Here is an 18,205-nt window from a genome sequence, read left to right on the forward strand (position 1 = left end):
CGCGGTGCCTTTCCGGTTGTGCTCAGGAGTGAGGACGCCGACGAGCCTGTGCCTGGAGACGCTTGCGGTACCGAGGGGCCCCAGATCCATGTTGGATTCTTGTGAGTACAGAAGGCTCCTTCCCTGTTGCTCGTAAAGACGACGGGTAGATTGGGGCCCGCCCGGCGACTCACACCTCCACACACAGGCCAGGAGGCGTGGGGGGACCCGCGTGATCCGGCTGCTTCTCCCTGGCCTGGGGACCCCCGGGCCCATCTCAGCGGTCTCAGGTGAAGGGACAGAGGTGGCGGGAAGGAGAGATGGGCATGAGCGGCTCCACTGCCGTCCTCCAACACCGAGTCACAGCTGGGAACTGTCACCCCATGGGCACGGTCAGGCCCTCGGGGAAGTTCCCGCCGGAGCTGGGGTAGCCAGGTGCTGTGCAACACTAAGCGTTTTGGTTTCTAGCCGCAGTGTCTGTGAAGGCAGCAACCAGCAGTGTTCAGGCGAACGAGGCAGGATGTTCACATCCCAGCAGCTTTCTTTTGCTCACCCTTGTCATCCTAGTGTTGCTTGGCACTCGTGACATTCGGGCTGGGTCATTCTTGGTTGGGGGCCGCCCTGTGCCCTCTGGGGTGTTGAGCAGCAGCCCTGGCCTCCACCCACTAGATCCAGTAGCCCCCCCACTCCACTCAGTGTGACAGTAAGAAACGTCTCTCGACTTTGCACAGGTCCCCTGGGGGTGGGGTGAGGACCACTGCGGTAGTTCAAGCAGGATTTCTCCACCGTGGGGCATTTGCAGCCTGTGAACGTGCATTTTATTTTCTAGGCACGACAGTGCCAGCGAGTGCCTCCTCGTGAACGTGCTCCAACTGAAGAACTTTGCCGGGCTGGTGGTGAAGGAAGACTGCAAAATGTAAGCTCCCGCGCCGGTGGGGGCCGTGTCCTCCCCCCGGGCCCTCCTCCACACGGCACCACTGGCTGACCTGCTGCACGTGGCAGTTTGGGGAGGGAAAAGACTGTCCTGGAACCTGAATTTAGAATAAAACGCCAGGGAATGTCTGTCTGAAATCTAAAGGACGGTAAGTTTTAAGAAGAGGCTGGTTTATTATTTGAGGCAGGTGGAGTTACTGGAGCCAGGCTGGTTATGTGCCGTGGCCATGCTGACAAAGTGCCGGCTACCCGTCATCGGCAGCGTTGGGGCTTAAAACGTCCATCCTGCTCACAAGGCTGGTGGCGACACAGCCACACTCGGCTCTTGAGATCTGATGAGGTGCCTGAAGAGGCCTCAGGCTGGGATCAGGCATCCTTGTCCGAGCAGGGGGAAGGAAATCTGTGTTGTCTCCGGTGGGGAGATGGGTGCCCGATGGGGGTGTGAGGTCCCACTTACCCTGGCGGGTGAACCCACCTGTGATGGGTGTTCAGGCCCGACGGTGCCCTCCCCTTCCGTGAGTCGTCTTTGTAAACTGGCCTCCCGAAGGCCTAGGAAGCAGCCTGGTGTTCAGCGGCTGAGGGTTCGCCCTGATGGTGTACTTCACTCCACTGATGCTGGAGCTTCTCCTGGGTGCTGGCTTCCGTGCTGGGGGTGGACAGGGCCGGGAGCCCAGCCCGGCGGGTGCCTGGGTGGGCGAGCAGTCTGAGAGGCAAGGCAGGCAGAGCTTGGGGAGGGAGCCAGGGGCCGTGGAGAGATCAGTGCAGATGTTTTCTCACAAAGATGGTAAAAGCAGAACCTCCGTTTGAGTTCCCCTGAAGTCCTAAGCACTGACTTGGAAGTCTTCTCTTTGTGATTGGGTTTTTCCCCCTGATCTCCAGGGGCACGTAAGTTCTTTGGGCTTACTCTTAGTTGAGAAAAGGATCTTTTCCAAAAGACATTAAAATTCTGCACACGGGCAGTGGAACAGAGCGGCGTATGTGCACACGTATGTGGTCCATGCGTGTCACGTGCAGATGTGTCAGTAAGCGCTGCCTCTGTCTGCTTTTTCCTTCCTCTCTTGGTTCCAGACACATCCGCGTCTATTTGCCCCCGCTTGACTCCGGCACGCCAAACACTTACTGCTCTAAGGCTCTGGAATTGCAAGCCCCCCTGATATTTAATGAAGTTTTCAGAATCCCTGTGCATTCAAGCATGGTGACGTTGAAGTCCCTTCAGTTATACGTGTGCTCAGTGAATCCGCAGCTGCAGGAAGAACTGCTGGTACGGCGCCCTCCTCACCCTCTCCTCCTCCCTCCCCTCCTTCCTGTGTCCTGCGGTGGGGCACTTAGAATTTGTCCTGATGTCAAGTGATATCTGTAGCTGGGAGGACAGAAAGGGATGATAAAACTCCTTATCTGGTCAAGTGTTCTGTAACTTAAATATATTATCTCAGCTAATACTTGCAAAACTCCTATGCAACGGCTTCTGCATTATCCCTGTCTTGTGTCACGGGAACTAATAAAAGTTGGGTTGAGAAATTTGGCAGATAGAAGTATAGGATGGTCAGTTAAATTTGAATTTCAAATAAACTATGGATGCCTTTTACTGTATGTCCCATGTAATATCTGGGACATACTTCTATTTTTAAAAAATCTGTTTATTTGAAATTGCAGTTCACCCAGATGCCCTCTTTTTTATCTGGCAACCCTATAACTGGGCAGGTCAGCAGTCCGTCTTCACCCCGGCCAGCCGGTGCAGGGCCAGGGCTTGGAAGCCAGGGTGCTTTCTTCCCGAGGTTGGAGTTTTCCCCCTTGGTCCCACCCCTTCAGTGGCAGAATTAGAGATTGGAGAGTTCCACCAGTCCTCTCTCTCTCTCTCTCTCTCTCTCTCTCTCTCTCTCTCTCTTTTTTTTCTTTTTTTTTGGGGGGGGTGTTATTTATTTATTTACTTACTTACTTACTTATATTATTTTACACCAGTCCTCTCTTTTTTCAAAAATTCCTGCTAGAATCAGTGGCTCTTCGAGTGGCAGATCCTGAGCCTGACCCACCATTCCACATTGTCCATTCTCTGCCCCTGTTCCCCTTCTAGCACTTTCTGATTGGGCTGAAAAAGCAAGCAAGGAGCCACCCCCATTACGATCCTTTTCGATGACTTTCATTTTACTGCAGTCCTTTGAATAGCAGTGATACATTGTATGGCCTTTCTGCTTAAGATTAAAGGGTGACCTTGATGCCCATTGGTTGTTAAGGTGCAGTCATTCAGGGCCTGTTCTGCTTTTTTTTTTTTTTTTAACACCACACAGGGCATTGCTCAGATTAACTTGGCTGATTACGATGGTTCGAGCGAGATGCAGCTGCGCTGGTACTCGGTGCAGGTGTTCACTGGCCCCGAGCCGCCCCGGCGGGAGGACGAGCGGCTGGGACACAGCGACTTCCGGGACCCTGCACCCACCACGTCTGGAAAGACAGTAGGTGGCCTGGCTTTGAGACGGGCTTTTCCTGGGGACATTGTTTCTAAGAAACGTGTGTAGACTTAGTCTTAGAACACAGTGGCGATGAAGAAGCAGGGTTTCAAGGGAAGTAATAAAAACGGACTGTAGTGATGTATGTGGCCATTCATGATGATGTTCTTTAATGCAACATGTTCATGATCATGAGTGATGCGTTGGTTGCTTTAAAATTTGAGTCCTCAGAGCTACATGGAAAGGCCAAGTTACCGTCTTGCTGTCAACCGGGGGTGAGCTGCTTCCTGCTGGAGAGCAGCCGGGGGCGGCCACCAGCCCGGTAGCAGGGATGCTCCCCACGGGCCGTGCACGCGCCTGCTTTCCGCTTTGCCGCCCGCACGCCGCTGGCCTCGGCTGCTTCTCGGCAGCATCCCTTTCGTCCTGTAGGACGCGGTGACGGTGCTGCTGGCGAGAACCACGGCCCAGCTGCAGGCGGTGGAGAGAGAGCTGGCCGAGGAGCGGGTGAAGCTGGAGTACACGGAGGAGGAGATCTTGGAGATGGAGCGCAAGGAGGAGCAGGCCGAGGCCGTGTCCGAGAGGTGCGCGCGGCCAGCAGCCCCTCGGGGGAGAGGCAGCCGGGATGTTCGTCAGACACAACGCCATGTAGAGTGTGTGCGGCGACTCTTCGGTACCTTTGCCCAGAAGTCGGGATTCTCACGGGGGATTGTACGCCAGTCTGCACGAGGGCAGTACATTGACCCCAGCTCTACGCGCAGGCTTTTCACCTTTCCTTCTGTTCCCCGAATTTCTCTCAAAGAGGGGGCTGTTGAGGGACTCCCTCTGCCCGGATTGAATACAATAGGGCCCTTTAAGTTTTGCCTTTTTCTTTATTAACTGCTTTATTGGGATATAATCTCCCTACCGTACGGTTCACCCATTAAGTGGACAATTGGCTGGTTTGTAGCGCAGGCACAGAGCTGTGCCGCCAACATCACACTCAAGTTGAGGGCGTTTTCGTCGTGCCGAAAGGAAACCCCATACCCATTAACAGTCCGCCCGGTCCTCCCAGCCCCTGGCGACTGCCCGTCTGCCTGCCATCTCCAGGGATTTGCCTGTGCTGGGCCTTTCTTGTAAATGGAATCGTGCGATGCCCCTTTACCTCTTCCCCGGAGCAGCCCGTGGGTGAACGCTTGACTCGGGGTGGGGCAGACGTGTCTGCAGTAGAGGAGCAGCTCAGATGGGCAGGCACCGCGAGTGAATCGCTTCCCGGCGGGTCCTTTCCGGCAGCACTTTCATGTTGCTTTACTTCCACGGTTTTCCATAGAGAGCGTCATGTTTCCAAAGCTTGCTACTTCTTCCTAATAGCTTTCTCTGGATTTATTTTCAAGAGGAATTTATTTTCGGAAGGGAAAGTGCATGGCAGAGGGGGAGAAGAGTGTGTGTTCAGGGATGGGCAGGAGGCTGGGAGGGCTCGGGGAGAGAGGGTTCCGGGCTGCTGGCATCTTCAGCGGCTGCAATTGGGCGATACAGACAGACGGACCCTCTTAATGAAAGGCCTTGTAGCTCTGTCTTCCCTATGAGACAGAACTGCCTTTCATTTTATGAGAAAAGCAACCGTCTTCAGTCATTGGAAGCAAATATGGGGCGTCTCTGCTGCTGTGCCCTGGGTGCAGCAGTAAAGTCAGTGCCCTGATGAACGTCTTGGGGGCTTTTGCCATGCCCGCCTTCAGGAGTTGGCAAGCCGACTCGGTGGATAGTGGCTGTAGCAGCTGCGCCCAGACCAGCCCCCCGCACCCAGAGCCCTGCTGCGTTGCTGTCAGCTCCATCCACGGACACACGTTTGCTGGCCAGGCAGACCCTTACGGCCCCGAGGAACTTCAGCCCCCACCTCTGAAGGTAAGCAGAAAAGGACAAAGGATTTCGTGGAGCCCCTGATGTTTTGCCGCACAGCACCAGGCACTGCCCTGGAAGGAGGGGCTGTGTGCCCTACGCGAGGGAATTGAAGTGAGTGGCCTCAGATCTGTAAACAGCAGGTACCATGGAAACGTCTGTCTACTTTAAATTAAAAGGAAAGGACAACTAAAAGGGGTGGATTTTTACTCCTTCATGTGCCCTCTTCAGGGCCGCGTGTGGCTCAGGGTGTTTCGTGGGTCCCTAAGGTTTTGGACGCTTGTCGTTGTTCTCCGTTTGTGACATTAAGAGCAGCGAAGCATCCTTTTGGCCCTTCTGTTCACCCGATCCTAGTTGTGCCCATCACCGTATCTCCAGTGGGGAAATCTTTCAGGTTTGTGGTGACAAATGTCTAAGGAACCCAGTGGGGTTGGGAGACACTGTATCAGTGCTCGATTGCAACTTTGTTTCCCAACTGTTCAACTCATCAGAACGTCTACCAGCACAGCCCCTGATCTCAGTCCAAAACACAGGTCCTGAGAAAAGTGAGAGCCTCCCGCTGGCAGCCTCCCGCACTGCAGCCCATGCAGTGCCTCGGGCGGAGATGTTCTGGGCGCGGCTGCCGGTCATGGCCATTATTCCTCTTTCTAAGACTTTGGCGAGCATTGGCCCACGTCAGGGGCAGTAGCTGTGCGAGGCTAGCTTGGTGTGTCCTCCTCCCTCAACTTTTAATTTTGAAGCACTTCAGATCTACAGAGAAGTTGCTAGAATAGTACAACGCATACTCGTATCCCCTTCACCTAGACTCCCCAGTTGTTAGTTCTTCACCACATTTGCACTCTCTTTCCATGTGCATGTGGTAGCTGCCAGGCATTGCAGATGCAACAGCAAAGAAACAAATGGAAAGTCCTGCCCTGTGGGCAACAGACAGGGTAAAACAGTAAAATACAGCAGCGTTTGAGATAGTCAAAGGGGCTACTGAAGAATGAGATGGTAGGGAAGCAGGGTTTGCATTTTTAGAAAGAATTACCGTTTTAGAAAGGGTTACATTTAGAAGTGTAAATTGGTATCTACAAACATCAGGACTGTAAAATGGTGCAGCCGCTATAGAAAACAGTATGGAGGTTCCTCAAAAAATTAAAAATAGGGACTTCCCTGGTGGTGCAGTGGTTAAGAATCCGCCTACCAATGCAGGGGACACGGGTTCAAGCCCTGGTCCGGGAAGATCCCACATGCCACGGAGCAACTAAGCCTGTGAGCCACACGGCCCGCGCGCCCATGCTCGGCAACAAAAACAAGCCACGGCGATGAGAAGCCCGCGCACCGCAACAAGGAGTAGCCCCTGCTCGCCGCAACTAGAGAAAGCCTGTGCGCAGCGCCTGTGCGCAGCAGTACAGACCCAACGTAGCCAAAAATAAATAAATAAATAAATCTATTTTTTAAAAAAATTAAAAATAGAAATACCATATGATCTAGCAATTCCACTTCTGGATGTACATCCAAAAGAGCTGAAAGCAGGTCTCCAAGAGATACTTGCACATCCACATTCATAGCAGCATTATTCACAGTAGCCAAGAGGTGGAAGCAGCCCATGTGTCCATCGACAGCTGAATGGATAAGGAAAAAGTGGTATATATGTACTATAGAATATTAGCCTTAAAAAGGAAGGAAGTCACATCACAGGCTACAACATGGATGAAGCTTGAAGACATTGTGCTAAGTGAAATAAGCCAGTCACAAAAAAATGAATCCTATACGATTCCACTTATATGAGATTCCTAAAGTAATTAAATTCATAGAGACAGAAAGTGGAATGGTGGTTACCAGGGGCTAGAGATGGGGAAATGGGGAGTTGTTGAATGGGGACAGAGTTCAGTTTGGGAAGGTGAAAAAATTCTAGAGATCTCTTTCACAACAATGTAAGTATATTTAATACTACTGAACCGCACAATGAAAAGTCGTTACAATGGTAAATTTTACTTATTTATTGTTGGCTGCGTTGGGTCTTCGTTGCTGCATGTGGGCTTTCTTTAGTTGCGGAGAGCAGGGGCTCCCTTTCATTGTGATGTGCAGGCTTCTCATTGTGGTGGCTTCTCATTGTGGAGTCTGGGCTCTAGGCGCGCAGGCTTCAGTAGTTGTGGCACGCAGGCTCAGTAGTTGTGGTGCACGGGCTTAGTTGCTCCGCGGCATGTGGGATCTTCCCGGACCAGGGCTCAAATCTGTGTCCCCTGCATTGGCGGGTGGATTCTTAACCACTGCACCACCAGGGAAGTCCACGATGGTTAATTTTATGTATTTTTTATAATAGAAATGAAAGGTCATAGAAGTCTCACTGAGAAGGCAGTTTTTGAGCAAAGTCCTTAAGGAAGGAGTCTGGGAGCCTTGTGTGGGGCTGGGGATGGGCATTCAGGTGCAGGGAGCTGCAAGTGCAGGTGGGGTCGGGGTAAGGAGGCATCAGAGCTGAGGACAGAGGGAGTCAAGGGGCCACATCATACAGGGCCTACTCAGGACTCTTGCTTTTTCTCTTGAGAGCATTGGAAAACGGGTGGATAGTTTTGAACCCAGGGGTGATGTGATCTGACTCACTTTTTAATTTTTTTCCTAGAATAATTTATTGACATGAAATTCTCATAAAATGAACCCTTTCAAAGTGGACATTTCAGTGACTTTGAATACATTTACAATGTTGTGCAACCACCACTTCTCTCTGGTACCAAAATGTTTCTTTCACCCCAAAGTAAAACCCCATAACCATTAGCATTCACTCTCCCTTATCTCTCCCCGACCCCTGGCAACCACCAATCTGCTTTGTTTCTATGGATTTGCCAATTCTGGATGTTTTGTGTAAATGGAATCATCCAGGGTTTAAAAGATCAGACTCCAGGGGATCGTAGCCAAGATGACAGAGTAGGGAAGAGCTCACCTCCACCCACAGGTGTACCAAAAGTACAACTGCAGTTGACCCTTGAACAACACCGGGGTTAAGGGTGCTGACCCACCTCACAGTCGAAAATCTGCATTTGGGAGTTGTTTTTTTAACACCTAAAGGAACTAGAAAAAGAAGAACAAATAAGATCCAAAGTTAGTAGAAGGAAAGAAAGAAAGATCAGAGCAGAACTTAATGAAAGAGACTAAAAAGAACAATAGAAAATATCAGTGAAACTAAGAAGTGGTTCTTTGAAAAGATAAACAAAATTGGTAAACCTTTAGACTCTTCAAGAAAAAAAGAGAGCCTAAATAAATAAAATCAGAAATGAAAAAAAGAGGGGACTTCCCTGGTGGTCCAGTGGTTAAGACTCACAGACTACATGGCACAGCAAAAAAAAGAAAAAAAAGAAACGAAAAAAAGAAGTTACAACTGACACCACAGAAACACAAAGGATCGTAAGAGATTACTATGAACAGTCGTATGCCAGTAAACTGGATAACCTAGAAGAAATGGATGAATTCCTAGAAACATACAATTTCCCAAAACTGAATCAGAAAGAAATAGAAAATATGAACAGACCGATTATCAGTAATGAAACTGAATCAGTAATTTAAAAACTCCCAACAAACAAAAGTTCAGGATCAGATAGCTTCACAGGTGAATTCTACCAAACATTTAAAGAAGAGTTAACACTCATTCTTCTCAAACTATTCCCAAAAATTGAAGAGGAAGGAGTGCTTCTGAACTCATTCTATGAGGCCACCATCACCCCGACCAAAACCAAAGACACCACAAAAAAATAAAGCAACAGGCCAATATCACTCATGAACATAGATGCAAAAATGCTCAACAAAATACTAGCAAACCAAATCCAACAATATATTAAAAGGATCATAAACCATGCTCAAGTGGGATGTATCCCAGGGATGCAAGGATTGTTCAGTATCCACAAATCAATCCAAGAGATATACACCATGTTAGCAAATTGAAGAATAAAAATCAAGATCATGTCAGTAGATGCAGAAAAAGCTTTTGACAAAATTCAGCATCCATTTGTGATGAAAGGTCTCCAGAAAGTTGGTATAGAGGGAACATAACTCGACCATATATGGCCATATATGATAAGTCCACAGCTATCATCATATTCAGTGGTGAAAAGCTGAAAGCATTTCCTCTAAGATCAGGAGCAAGGCCCATCTCGCCACTTTTATTCAACATAGTATTGGAAGCCCTAGCCACAGCAATCAGACAAGAGAAAGAAGTAAAAGGAATCCAAATTGGAAAGGAAGTAAAACTGTCACTGTTTGCAGGTGACATGATACTATACATAGAAAACCCTAAAGACGTGACCAAAAATCTACCAGACCTCATCAGTGAATTCGGTAAAGTGGCAACATTTAAAGTTAAGGGATATAAAATTAATATATGGAAATCGTCTGCAGTTCTATACAACTAACAATGAACTATCAGAAAGAGAAATTAAGAAAATAATTCAGTTTACAGCTGCATCAAAAAGAATAAAATACCCAGGAAGAAATCTAACCAAGGAGGTAAAAGACCTGTACTCAGAAAAGTGTTAAGTCATTGATGACAGAAATTGAAGACAACACAAACAAATGGAAGGATACACCATGCTCATGGATTGGAAGAATTCATGTTAAAATGACCATACTACCCAAGCCAATCCATAGATTGAATGCAATCCCTATCAAAATACCAACGGCATTTTTCACAGAACTAGAAAAAATAATCCAAAAACTGTATGGAAACACAAAAGACCCTGAATAGCCAAAACAACCTTGAGGAAGAAGAATAGAGCTGGAGGTATCATGCTCCCTGATTTCAAACTGTACTACAAAGCTACAGTAATCAAAGCAGCATGCTACTGGCACACAAAAAAAGACACATGGGTCAGTGGAACAGAGTAGAGAGCCCAGAAATAAACCCACACTTATATAATCAACTAATCTATGATGAAGGATGCAAGAAAATACAGAGGGGAAAAGACAGCCTCTTCATTAAATGGTGTTGGGAAAACTGGACAGCTACATACAAAAGAATCAAACTGGACTACTTTCTCATTCCATTTTAAAATGTTTAAAGACTTAAATGTAAGATCTGAAACCATAAAACTCCTAGAAGAAAGCTTCGGTAGGTATGCTCTTGGACATCAGTCTTAGCAATGTATTTTAGGATATCTCTCCTCAGGCAAGGGAAGCAAACAAACAAAAAACAAATGAGACTTTATCAAATTAAAACGCTGTTGCACAGTGAAGGAAACTATCAACAAAACAGAAATGCAGCCTGCTGAATGGGAGAAGATAGTTGCAAATGTTATATCCGATGAGGGGTTAATACCAAAATATACAGAGAACTCGGACAACTCAACATCAAAAAAACAACCAACCTGATTAAAAACTAGGCAGAGGACTTGAGTAGACATTTTTCCAAAGAAGACATTCAGATGGCCAACAGACACATGAAAAGATGCTCAGTGTCACTAATCATTAGGGAAATGCACATCAGAACCACAATGAGGTATCACCTCATACTTGTCAGAATGGCTATCATCAAAAAGACAGCAAATAACAAACATTGGAGAGGATGTAGAGAAAAGGGAACCCTTGTGCACTGTTGGTGGGAATGTAAATTGGTGTCACCAATGTGGAAAACAGTAAGCAGGTTCTTCAGAAAGTTAAAAGTTGAACTGCCACACCATCTTGCAGTTCCACTTCTGGGTATTTTTCTGAAGAAAGCAAAAACGCTAGTTAGAAAAGATATATGCACCCCTGTACTTATTACAGCATTATTTACAATAGCCAAGATATGGAAACAACCTAAGTGTCCATTGTCAATAGATGAATGGGTAAAGAAGATGGGGTATATATGTGTGTATATATGTATACACACAGACACACATATATATACATACATATGTATATACATAATATGCAGTGAAATACTGGCCATAAAGAAGAAGGAAATCTTGCCATTTACAATAGCACAGATGGACCTAGAGGGTATTATGCTAAATAAGTCGGAGAAAGAGAAATACTGCATGATTTCGCTTATATGTAGAATTAAAAACAAAACAAAACAAATGAACAACCATAACAAAACAGAAACAGACTCAGAGATACAGAGAACAAAACTGGTGGTTGCCAGGGGTGTTGAGTGGGTGGGGATGAGGGAAATAAGTGATGGAGATTAAGAGGTACAAACTTCCAGTTATAAAATAAGTAAGTCACGGGGATGTAATGTACAGCATAGGGTATAAGGTCAATAATATTGTGTTGACTCTGTATGGTGACAGACAGTAACTAGACTTATCATGGTGATCGTTTTGTAATGTATTAAAATATGGAATCAGTATGTTGAACACCTGAAGCTAATATAACATAGTAAGTCAGTTATGCTTCAATAAAAATTAATGAATGAATGGCTCATACAGCATGTGGCCTCTTGTGACTGGCCTCTTTAACTCAGCCTAATGTTTTCAAGGTACATCAGATTGTAGTATCTACTAGCACTTCCCTCCTTCTCATCGCTTGCATGAGTATGCCACGTTTTGTTTATCTGCTCATCCGCCCGTGGATGTTTGGACTACTTCCACCTTTTGGCTGTTTGAATAAGGCTGCTATGAACATTTGTGTGCAAGTATTTGTTTGAACACCTGTTTTCAGGTCTTTTCGGTATACACCTAGGAGTGGAATTGCTGGGTCTGACTTCAGTTTTTACCAGGATGTCCCTGGTGCTGTGTTGAGAAGGGTTTGAAGGGAGGAGGGAGGCATGGAATCCAGGAGACGGGTGAGAAGCCTCCTGCACTAATCAGGCACAAGACGATGGTGACCCAGATGGAGGGTTGGTGATAGGAGGTCAAAACATGCTTAATCTCGAACACAGAGCCAACAGGATTTAATCTTGGACCAGATATAGGGTGTATGAAAGAGAGCTGGGTCCAGAATGACACGAACACTTTTTTTGCTGGAACAAATGGGAAAGTAGAGATCCTTGGCAGAGGGAATATCAGAAATTCCATTTTGGACGTGTTAAGTGTGAAATGCCACTTAGACCTCCAGTGGAAATGGCAGGGTTGTTTGGTGACTACGCTAATTTAATGCTTGTGTTCTAGAAAGAGTCGTGGTAAACAATAAATTACTATCTAGGTTGATAAGGAAACCAACACAGAAGATCTCTTCCCGGAAGAGGTGGCGAGTCTGCCGAAGGAGAGGCCTGGCCGCAGGGCCCGCGGCTCGCCCTTCACGCGGAGCAGCACCATTGTGCGTTCCCAGACTTTCTCGCCCGGAGCACGAAGCCAGTACGTCTGCAGAGTAAGTCGGGAGTCCTTTGCCACCTGCCTGGAAGGATTCTTCATCGGTCGCGGGCGGGGCTGGGCAGCAGAGGGTTGGAGCTCCCGGCTGGTCCTCACCTGCACGCAGGGTTGAGAACTCTGAGACAGGTGGAGGGGGAGACCCCACCTGCTGTGGTCCGTGGAGACAGGACAGCAGGTTGGAGGTTGGCCGGCCGTGGCCGTGTGACAGTGACGGCACGGCCTAGCAGAGACGAGGCGCTGTTGAGGGTAAGTGCTCACGACGCAGCAGACTGGGGGCGCCGTTTGGCTCGAGGAGAGCTTTGACCCTCCCGCTCCTCTAACGGGGCTCGTTGGAGAAAGCATCTTCCCTTGAAGGGGCTGCCAAGGAGCCGCTGCATTAGGGCAAAGCCAGAGTTTGAGCATATGAGAGAGGCAGACCCTCAGGCCTACGTGGGAGACACTGAGGGGTCCCCAGGCCCACCCTCAGGCTCAGAAATTGGCTAGGACTCACGGAACTCAGAAAAGCCGTTGTAGCCACGATGATGGTGCGCCGCAGGGAAGGGGTGCAGACCGACGCGCAGAGGGAAGAGGCGACGGGCAGCGCTGCGGAGAGACCGGGCGGAGCTTCCAGCCCTTCTCCCGCAGCGGATTTGTGCGGGAGCTCTCACCTCTCGGAGCAGTGGCAGCGTGCCCGGAGCACAGCCGACCAGGGGCGCTCACCCGAGGCTTGGTGCCCAGGGGTTTTGTGGGGGTCGTCACGAGGCACAGCTGGTGGCCGGCGTGGCTGACCTTCGTCTCCAGCCCCTCCAGGGTCAAGTTGGTGGCCCAGGGCCCCCCTCACATTGTCAGCAGGGACTGTGTGGCCGGGCCAAGGTCCCCAGGTAAACAGAGACACTTAGAACGTTCTAGGGACTTACAGGTCACTGCCCAGGAGCTGAGCAGGGAGCCCACCTTTCTTGGGGAGGGAAGCCTTTACTCACAGGAGGGAGCAACAGGGGCTGAGGCCCGGGTGGCCACGTCCGCGAGGCCTGCAGCTCCTCTCCCCACGCGGCGAGGTGCCCCGGTCGCGCTGCCCCGGGCAGCCCAGGGTCAGGCGGGGCACTCCCGCCCCATCAGGCTGCAGCCCTGTGGGGCCTGATGCTTCATCACGCGGCTGGAGGCGCCTGATCGAAGACCACCCTTCCTAATCCTAGACTCCTGCCGAGCCCCTGTGGAGCAGCCTCCAGCCTGCTTGCTGAGAACAGGGTGGTGACGGAGGGAGCCCTTCACCTCCCCAGAGACAGGCCTCCAGCCCCTGCACTGGGCTTTGCGCCCTGCTCGAAGGCACGCACTGGCCGGCGATGCTTCTAGAGGCCTCTTTGTGTTTATATTATATGTTTGTGATGAAGGGGAGGCATGTAAGTGCAGGGCTGCGACATTTCCTGATATCTGGGGTTCATTGGCATGGAAAGTAAGGCCGTGAAGGCCAGGACTTTGCTTTCACACAGATATTATGTTGATCCTGAAATGAAAACCTGCCGCCAAATGAAATACGTAACGTCTCGGCTCCCGTGAAGTCGGCATTATTTATTTTTCTTTTTAAAGCCAGGTCTTTTCCCTTGATGGGCAGGGTGGGTGTTAGTGGTGTGGGCTTGTCCTCCTGCCAGGAACGAGGCTCTTTTCTGGAACGCCAGTCTTCCCAGCTCTTGCCAAAGCTAGAAACACAGCAAATGAGAATGACTGATAAAAAGTGAAAAGCGCTGAGGAGAGTGCGGGTTTTCATGAGCGTCACACCATATCAAGTGGCAGTTGGCATTGATAGGACTGAAATTGTGTTGCTCGATTAGCCTGGAAAACCTCAGCTGGTCCGGCTGATGGACCTGAAGGAGGGGTGGGGCTGGGGGTTGCTGTGCTCATTTGGTTTGTCTTTGTTTGGCTTGAAACTCTTGTGTAGGGTTTTCTTGTAAGCGAAACCCAAAGTCTTGGTAAAAGCTCTAAACGTCATAACTGTTTGAGTACCTGCACGAGAAACAAAATAATCCAGTTCAGAGTACACAGAGAATGAATGTTGAATTCTTGAGGAAGTGTTTCTGAACCTCAGTCTTTTTGGTGTAGCTTTATCGCAGTGACAGCGACAGTTCAACGCTGCCCCGGAAGTCCCCCTTTGTCCGAAACACTTTGGAAAGACGAACCCTTCGCTATAAGCAGGTATGTGCCGCGTAGACTAATATGCCGTCTGTATGTACGCTGGGAGTTATTTCTACGCACCTGAAGACGTAGTATTTTAGGTAAGATGAATTGAAAGGTGATAGGTTTATTTCCTTGTTTACTTAGGTGTAATTTTTAAAAGTGTATATAATGTCAATATGTTACCAATATTTGTTAATTTCCTAAGATAATGTCATAATCTAAGATAATACAGGATCTTTACATTTTACAACATAATAAATTAATAAACAGCCATTCTGTATAAGAGATTCTTCTCTCTTTTTTGACAAGGGAGTATATATACAGTTTAGAAAATTTGAGTCTTTCAACGTGGAGCATTCTCCTACATAGGACTGTTCTACAGTTTTCCTTTCTATACACCGAATTTTTTCTCCACATCACGCCACTTTACACAGTTTTGCTACTTTTAATTTGTAAGGTAGTGGTTCCCTGACTTGCCCGGGCAAGAATTCTTTGAAAGAAAAAAAGTTCCCAGATCTCCTTGTGGTGGTTGTATTTAGAGTAGCCGCTGACAGAGAATGATAAGAAAACACATAACTCAGCAACAAAAGTATTTCTCAGCAGCCATGCTGTTGGCATTTTGGCCTAGGTCTGTCTTTGTTGGGGGCCGTCCTGTGCACTGTGGGCCGTTGAGCTGCATCCCTGGCCTTGACTCACTAGTTGCCAGTATCAGCCCCTCCCCCAGTTGTGACGACCAAAACTGTCCCCCGAGGGCCCAAGTCACCCCTGGTTGGGAACCAGTGAGCTCTGCTATGAATTCAGCAGAGCTTTTAAATGAGTTCGTGTTTATTAAGTCACTTATATTTGCATTTAACTTCTGCATATGTGCAGAAGAGTGTTATGGGTGTGTAAAACGCATACAGTTATTCAGTCCTCCCAACAACGCTGATAGGCTCGTGGATTTGTGCTTTTGTTGCACCAACTGCCTTCCCCAGCGTTGTTTGCCATGGGTTGGGAAGTACTGCTCTCAGCTCCGTGTACAAAATTCTATTCTCGTCTTAGAACCTTCTTGAAAACGGGAGACTTGCTTACTTCAGGCTTATGTGGGGAGGAACGTTTTGTCGTTGTTGTTGTTGTTGTTTGGCCTCGCTGCGCAGCTTGCAGTCTTAGTTCTCTGACCAGGGATGGAACTCGCACCCCAGCATTGGAAGCGGGGAGGCGTAACCATTGGACTACCAGGGAATTCCCTGGGGAGCAGCGTTTTTGACAGCCTGTGTGTGTTTAACCAGAAAGCCCTCAGCGTGGTTTATAACGTGCTTTTTCCCGTTATACAGTAGATCATTAAGATTTTGCCACGTCGGTATACTTTTCATCTTTTTACAATAGCTGCGTTTTCTGCTGGCCTTATAATGTATTTGATCACTCTTCTCTTGTTAGGTATTTAGGATTTTTTCTGTCATAAACCTTTTGCACATCATCAGCTATGCCTTTCAGATGCAAGTCAAATGAAATTTCAGAACCAAAGAAAACACACATTTTGTGGCTCTTGCTTATATTGTCAAGTAGCACTTGAGAAAGATGACGCCTTCCTGCCCCGTGTGAGAGGGTCTGTTTCTCTGCGCTTTAGCCAAAGCCTAGGTCGTCCTTACAGCGGACACTTTGCTGTCACTGGCTCGTTACCGGAGTGGAGGTTTGAACCCGTGTCGCCCACGTGCGTGTTGTGTTGGCGTCGGGCCACGCTGCGGGTGTCTCCCTCCAGTGGGGTCGGTCACTCGGGGAAGAAGCTGCAGGCAGGGCGCGGGCGGGGTGGGCGCGCTCACGGCCGCGGTCTCGCAGCCCTGCAGGTCCTCCCTGGCGGCGCTGGCGGCGCGCACGTCCCTGGACCTGGAGCTGGACCTCCAGGCGTCGCGGACGCGGCAGCGGCAGCTGAACGAGGAGCTGTGCGCCCTGCGCGAGCTGCGCCAGCGCCTGGAGGACGCCCAGCTCCGCGGCCACGCCGAGCCCCCGGCCTGGCTGCTGCGCGACGAGCGCTTCCGGAGCCTGCTGCGGGAGGCCGAGAGGCAGGTGAGGCCCCGGCCCGCCAGCGGGGGGAGGGGGCGGGCCTTTCTCCCCTCCCGGTGCCCGGAGCTGGCAGGGGCTTCCATCGCTCTTCCTTGAAACTGGAAGCAAACCCGTCTGGTTCACCCCGCGTTGCTGTTGCAGACGAGACAGACCAAACTTGACTTCCATCAAGAACAGGCAGCTGAGAAGATGCTGAAGAAGGCCTCCAAAGGGGTGTGCCAGCTGCGCGTGCAGAACCTCAAAGAGCCCATCCAAGTGCAGGCGTTCAGGTGGGGAGAAGCCCAGGCCTCACTCTCCCGCTTGCTTTCTACTGTCATACCTTTGTCATTATAAAGAGTAAAGTAAGTATTGAGACAGACCCACAAGGAAGTGGAGGACAAAGCTGGAATCTCCCCTGCTATTAGCAATGTGCACATTTTCTTCCGAACACTGTTTTTTTCATGCTGCTTGTAATCACAGTGTGGGTTCGAGTTTGCATTTAGCTCTTTTTAAATTAAAATACCCCATGTTGCCACGTCATCTGTTATCTTCTTTGGCTGTAATGTCTCATCTAACAGATATAATTTACCTATTTTATACCCTGCTTCTTTCCAAATGTTTGCTCTTGTAAACAGCACAGTGATCTACATATAGATACATATGTGTATCACCTTTGCCTTTTTAGTTAACTTTTGATTGAAGCATAATAGACATACAGGAAAGTGTGCATATCGTCCTATATATGAAATATTTCAGTGAATTGTCATAAACCCTACATGGCAAGAATCAAATGTTATCAGCACCCCCAGATTTCCCACACCAGAATAACCACCATCTTGAATTTGAATAGCGTAGATTAGCTTTCCCTGTTTTTATTTTTTATATGAGGAAAATCCCCCAGTTAATCTATTTTCTTTTGTGTCTGGCTTTTTAAAAAATTCAGGTGAAGTTCACGAAGCATAAGATTAACCATTTTAAAGTGAACAATTCCATGGCATTTAGTACAGTCACAATCTCTATTCAGTTCCAGAACATTTCCATCACCCCAGAAGGAAACCCTGTACCCCCGTTAAGCAGTCACTCCCCATGCCAACCTCTCGTCAGCTCCTGGCGGCCACCATTCTCCTTTCCATCTCTGTGGGTTTGCCTGTTCTGGACCTTTCATATAAGAGAAGTCATACAGTATGTGGTCTTTTGTGTTTGGCTTCTTTCACTTAGGATAGTATTTTTAAGGTTCATCAATGTTGTAGCATGAATCAGTGCAGTGTTCCTTTTTAGGGCTAAATAATATGTGCCTGACCTCTAGTCCTAATTTTTTTATACCCTGAATTTTTACCTCCCCATCATAAAAGAGTATAAAACACTATAGCTGTCTTCCTTCAACTATGATTTAGAACTCCTTGTATAGATTTTCATTTATTCATAAAGAAATATTTGCTGAGCATCTGCATATACCAGGCACTGTTCTAGGCACTGGAGACAAACCCTTGCCCTCATGGGGCTTTGTAACTTCTATTACAATTTAGAGAGGGGGCTGGGGCAAGAAAC

At 48.5% G+C, this 18,205-nt stretch overlaps 1 protein-coding gene across 6 annotated transcripts in view; it reads left to right on the forward strand.

Annotated features, from left to right (window-relative positions):
• WWC3 (WWC family member 3) overlaps positions 1-18,205 on the forward strand; it is a 129,498-nt gene that overhangs the window by 108,405 nt on the left and 2,888 nt on the right. For 5 of the 6 annotated variants that reach the window (XM_057537802.1, XM_057537803.1, XM_057537800.1 and 2 more), the window contains 10 exons: positions 27-101; positions 809-895; positions 1,981-2,173; positions 3,198-3,362; positions 3,786-3,937; positions 5,069-5,234; positions 12,324-12,488; positions 14,564-14,656; positions 16,454-16,681; positions 16,820-16,947. In XM_057537802.1, the coding sequence (XP_057393785.1) occupies positions 27-101; positions 809-895; positions 1,981-2,173; positions 3,198-3,362; positions 3,786-3,937; positions 5,069-5,234; positions 12,324-12,488; positions 14,564-14,656; positions 16,454-16,681; positions 16,820-16,947 (1,452 nt within the window). Of the gene's footprint in view, positions 1-26; positions 102-808; positions 896-1,980; positions 2,174-3,197; positions 3,363-3,785; positions 3,938-5,068; positions 5,235-12,323; positions 12,489-14,563; positions 14,657-16,453; positions 16,682-16,819; positions 17,020-18,205 lie in introns of all 6 variants that reach the window. The other variant, XM_057537801.1, reaches the window with a different exon arrangement.

This window comes from Balaenoptera acutorostrata, chromosome X (genome assembly GCF_949987535.1).
Source record: "Balaenoptera acutorostrata chromosome X, mBalAcu1.1, whole genome shotgun sequence".
NCBI lineage: Eukaryota > Metazoa > Chordata > Mammalia > Artiodactyla > Balaenopteridae > Balaenoptera > Balaenoptera acutorostrata.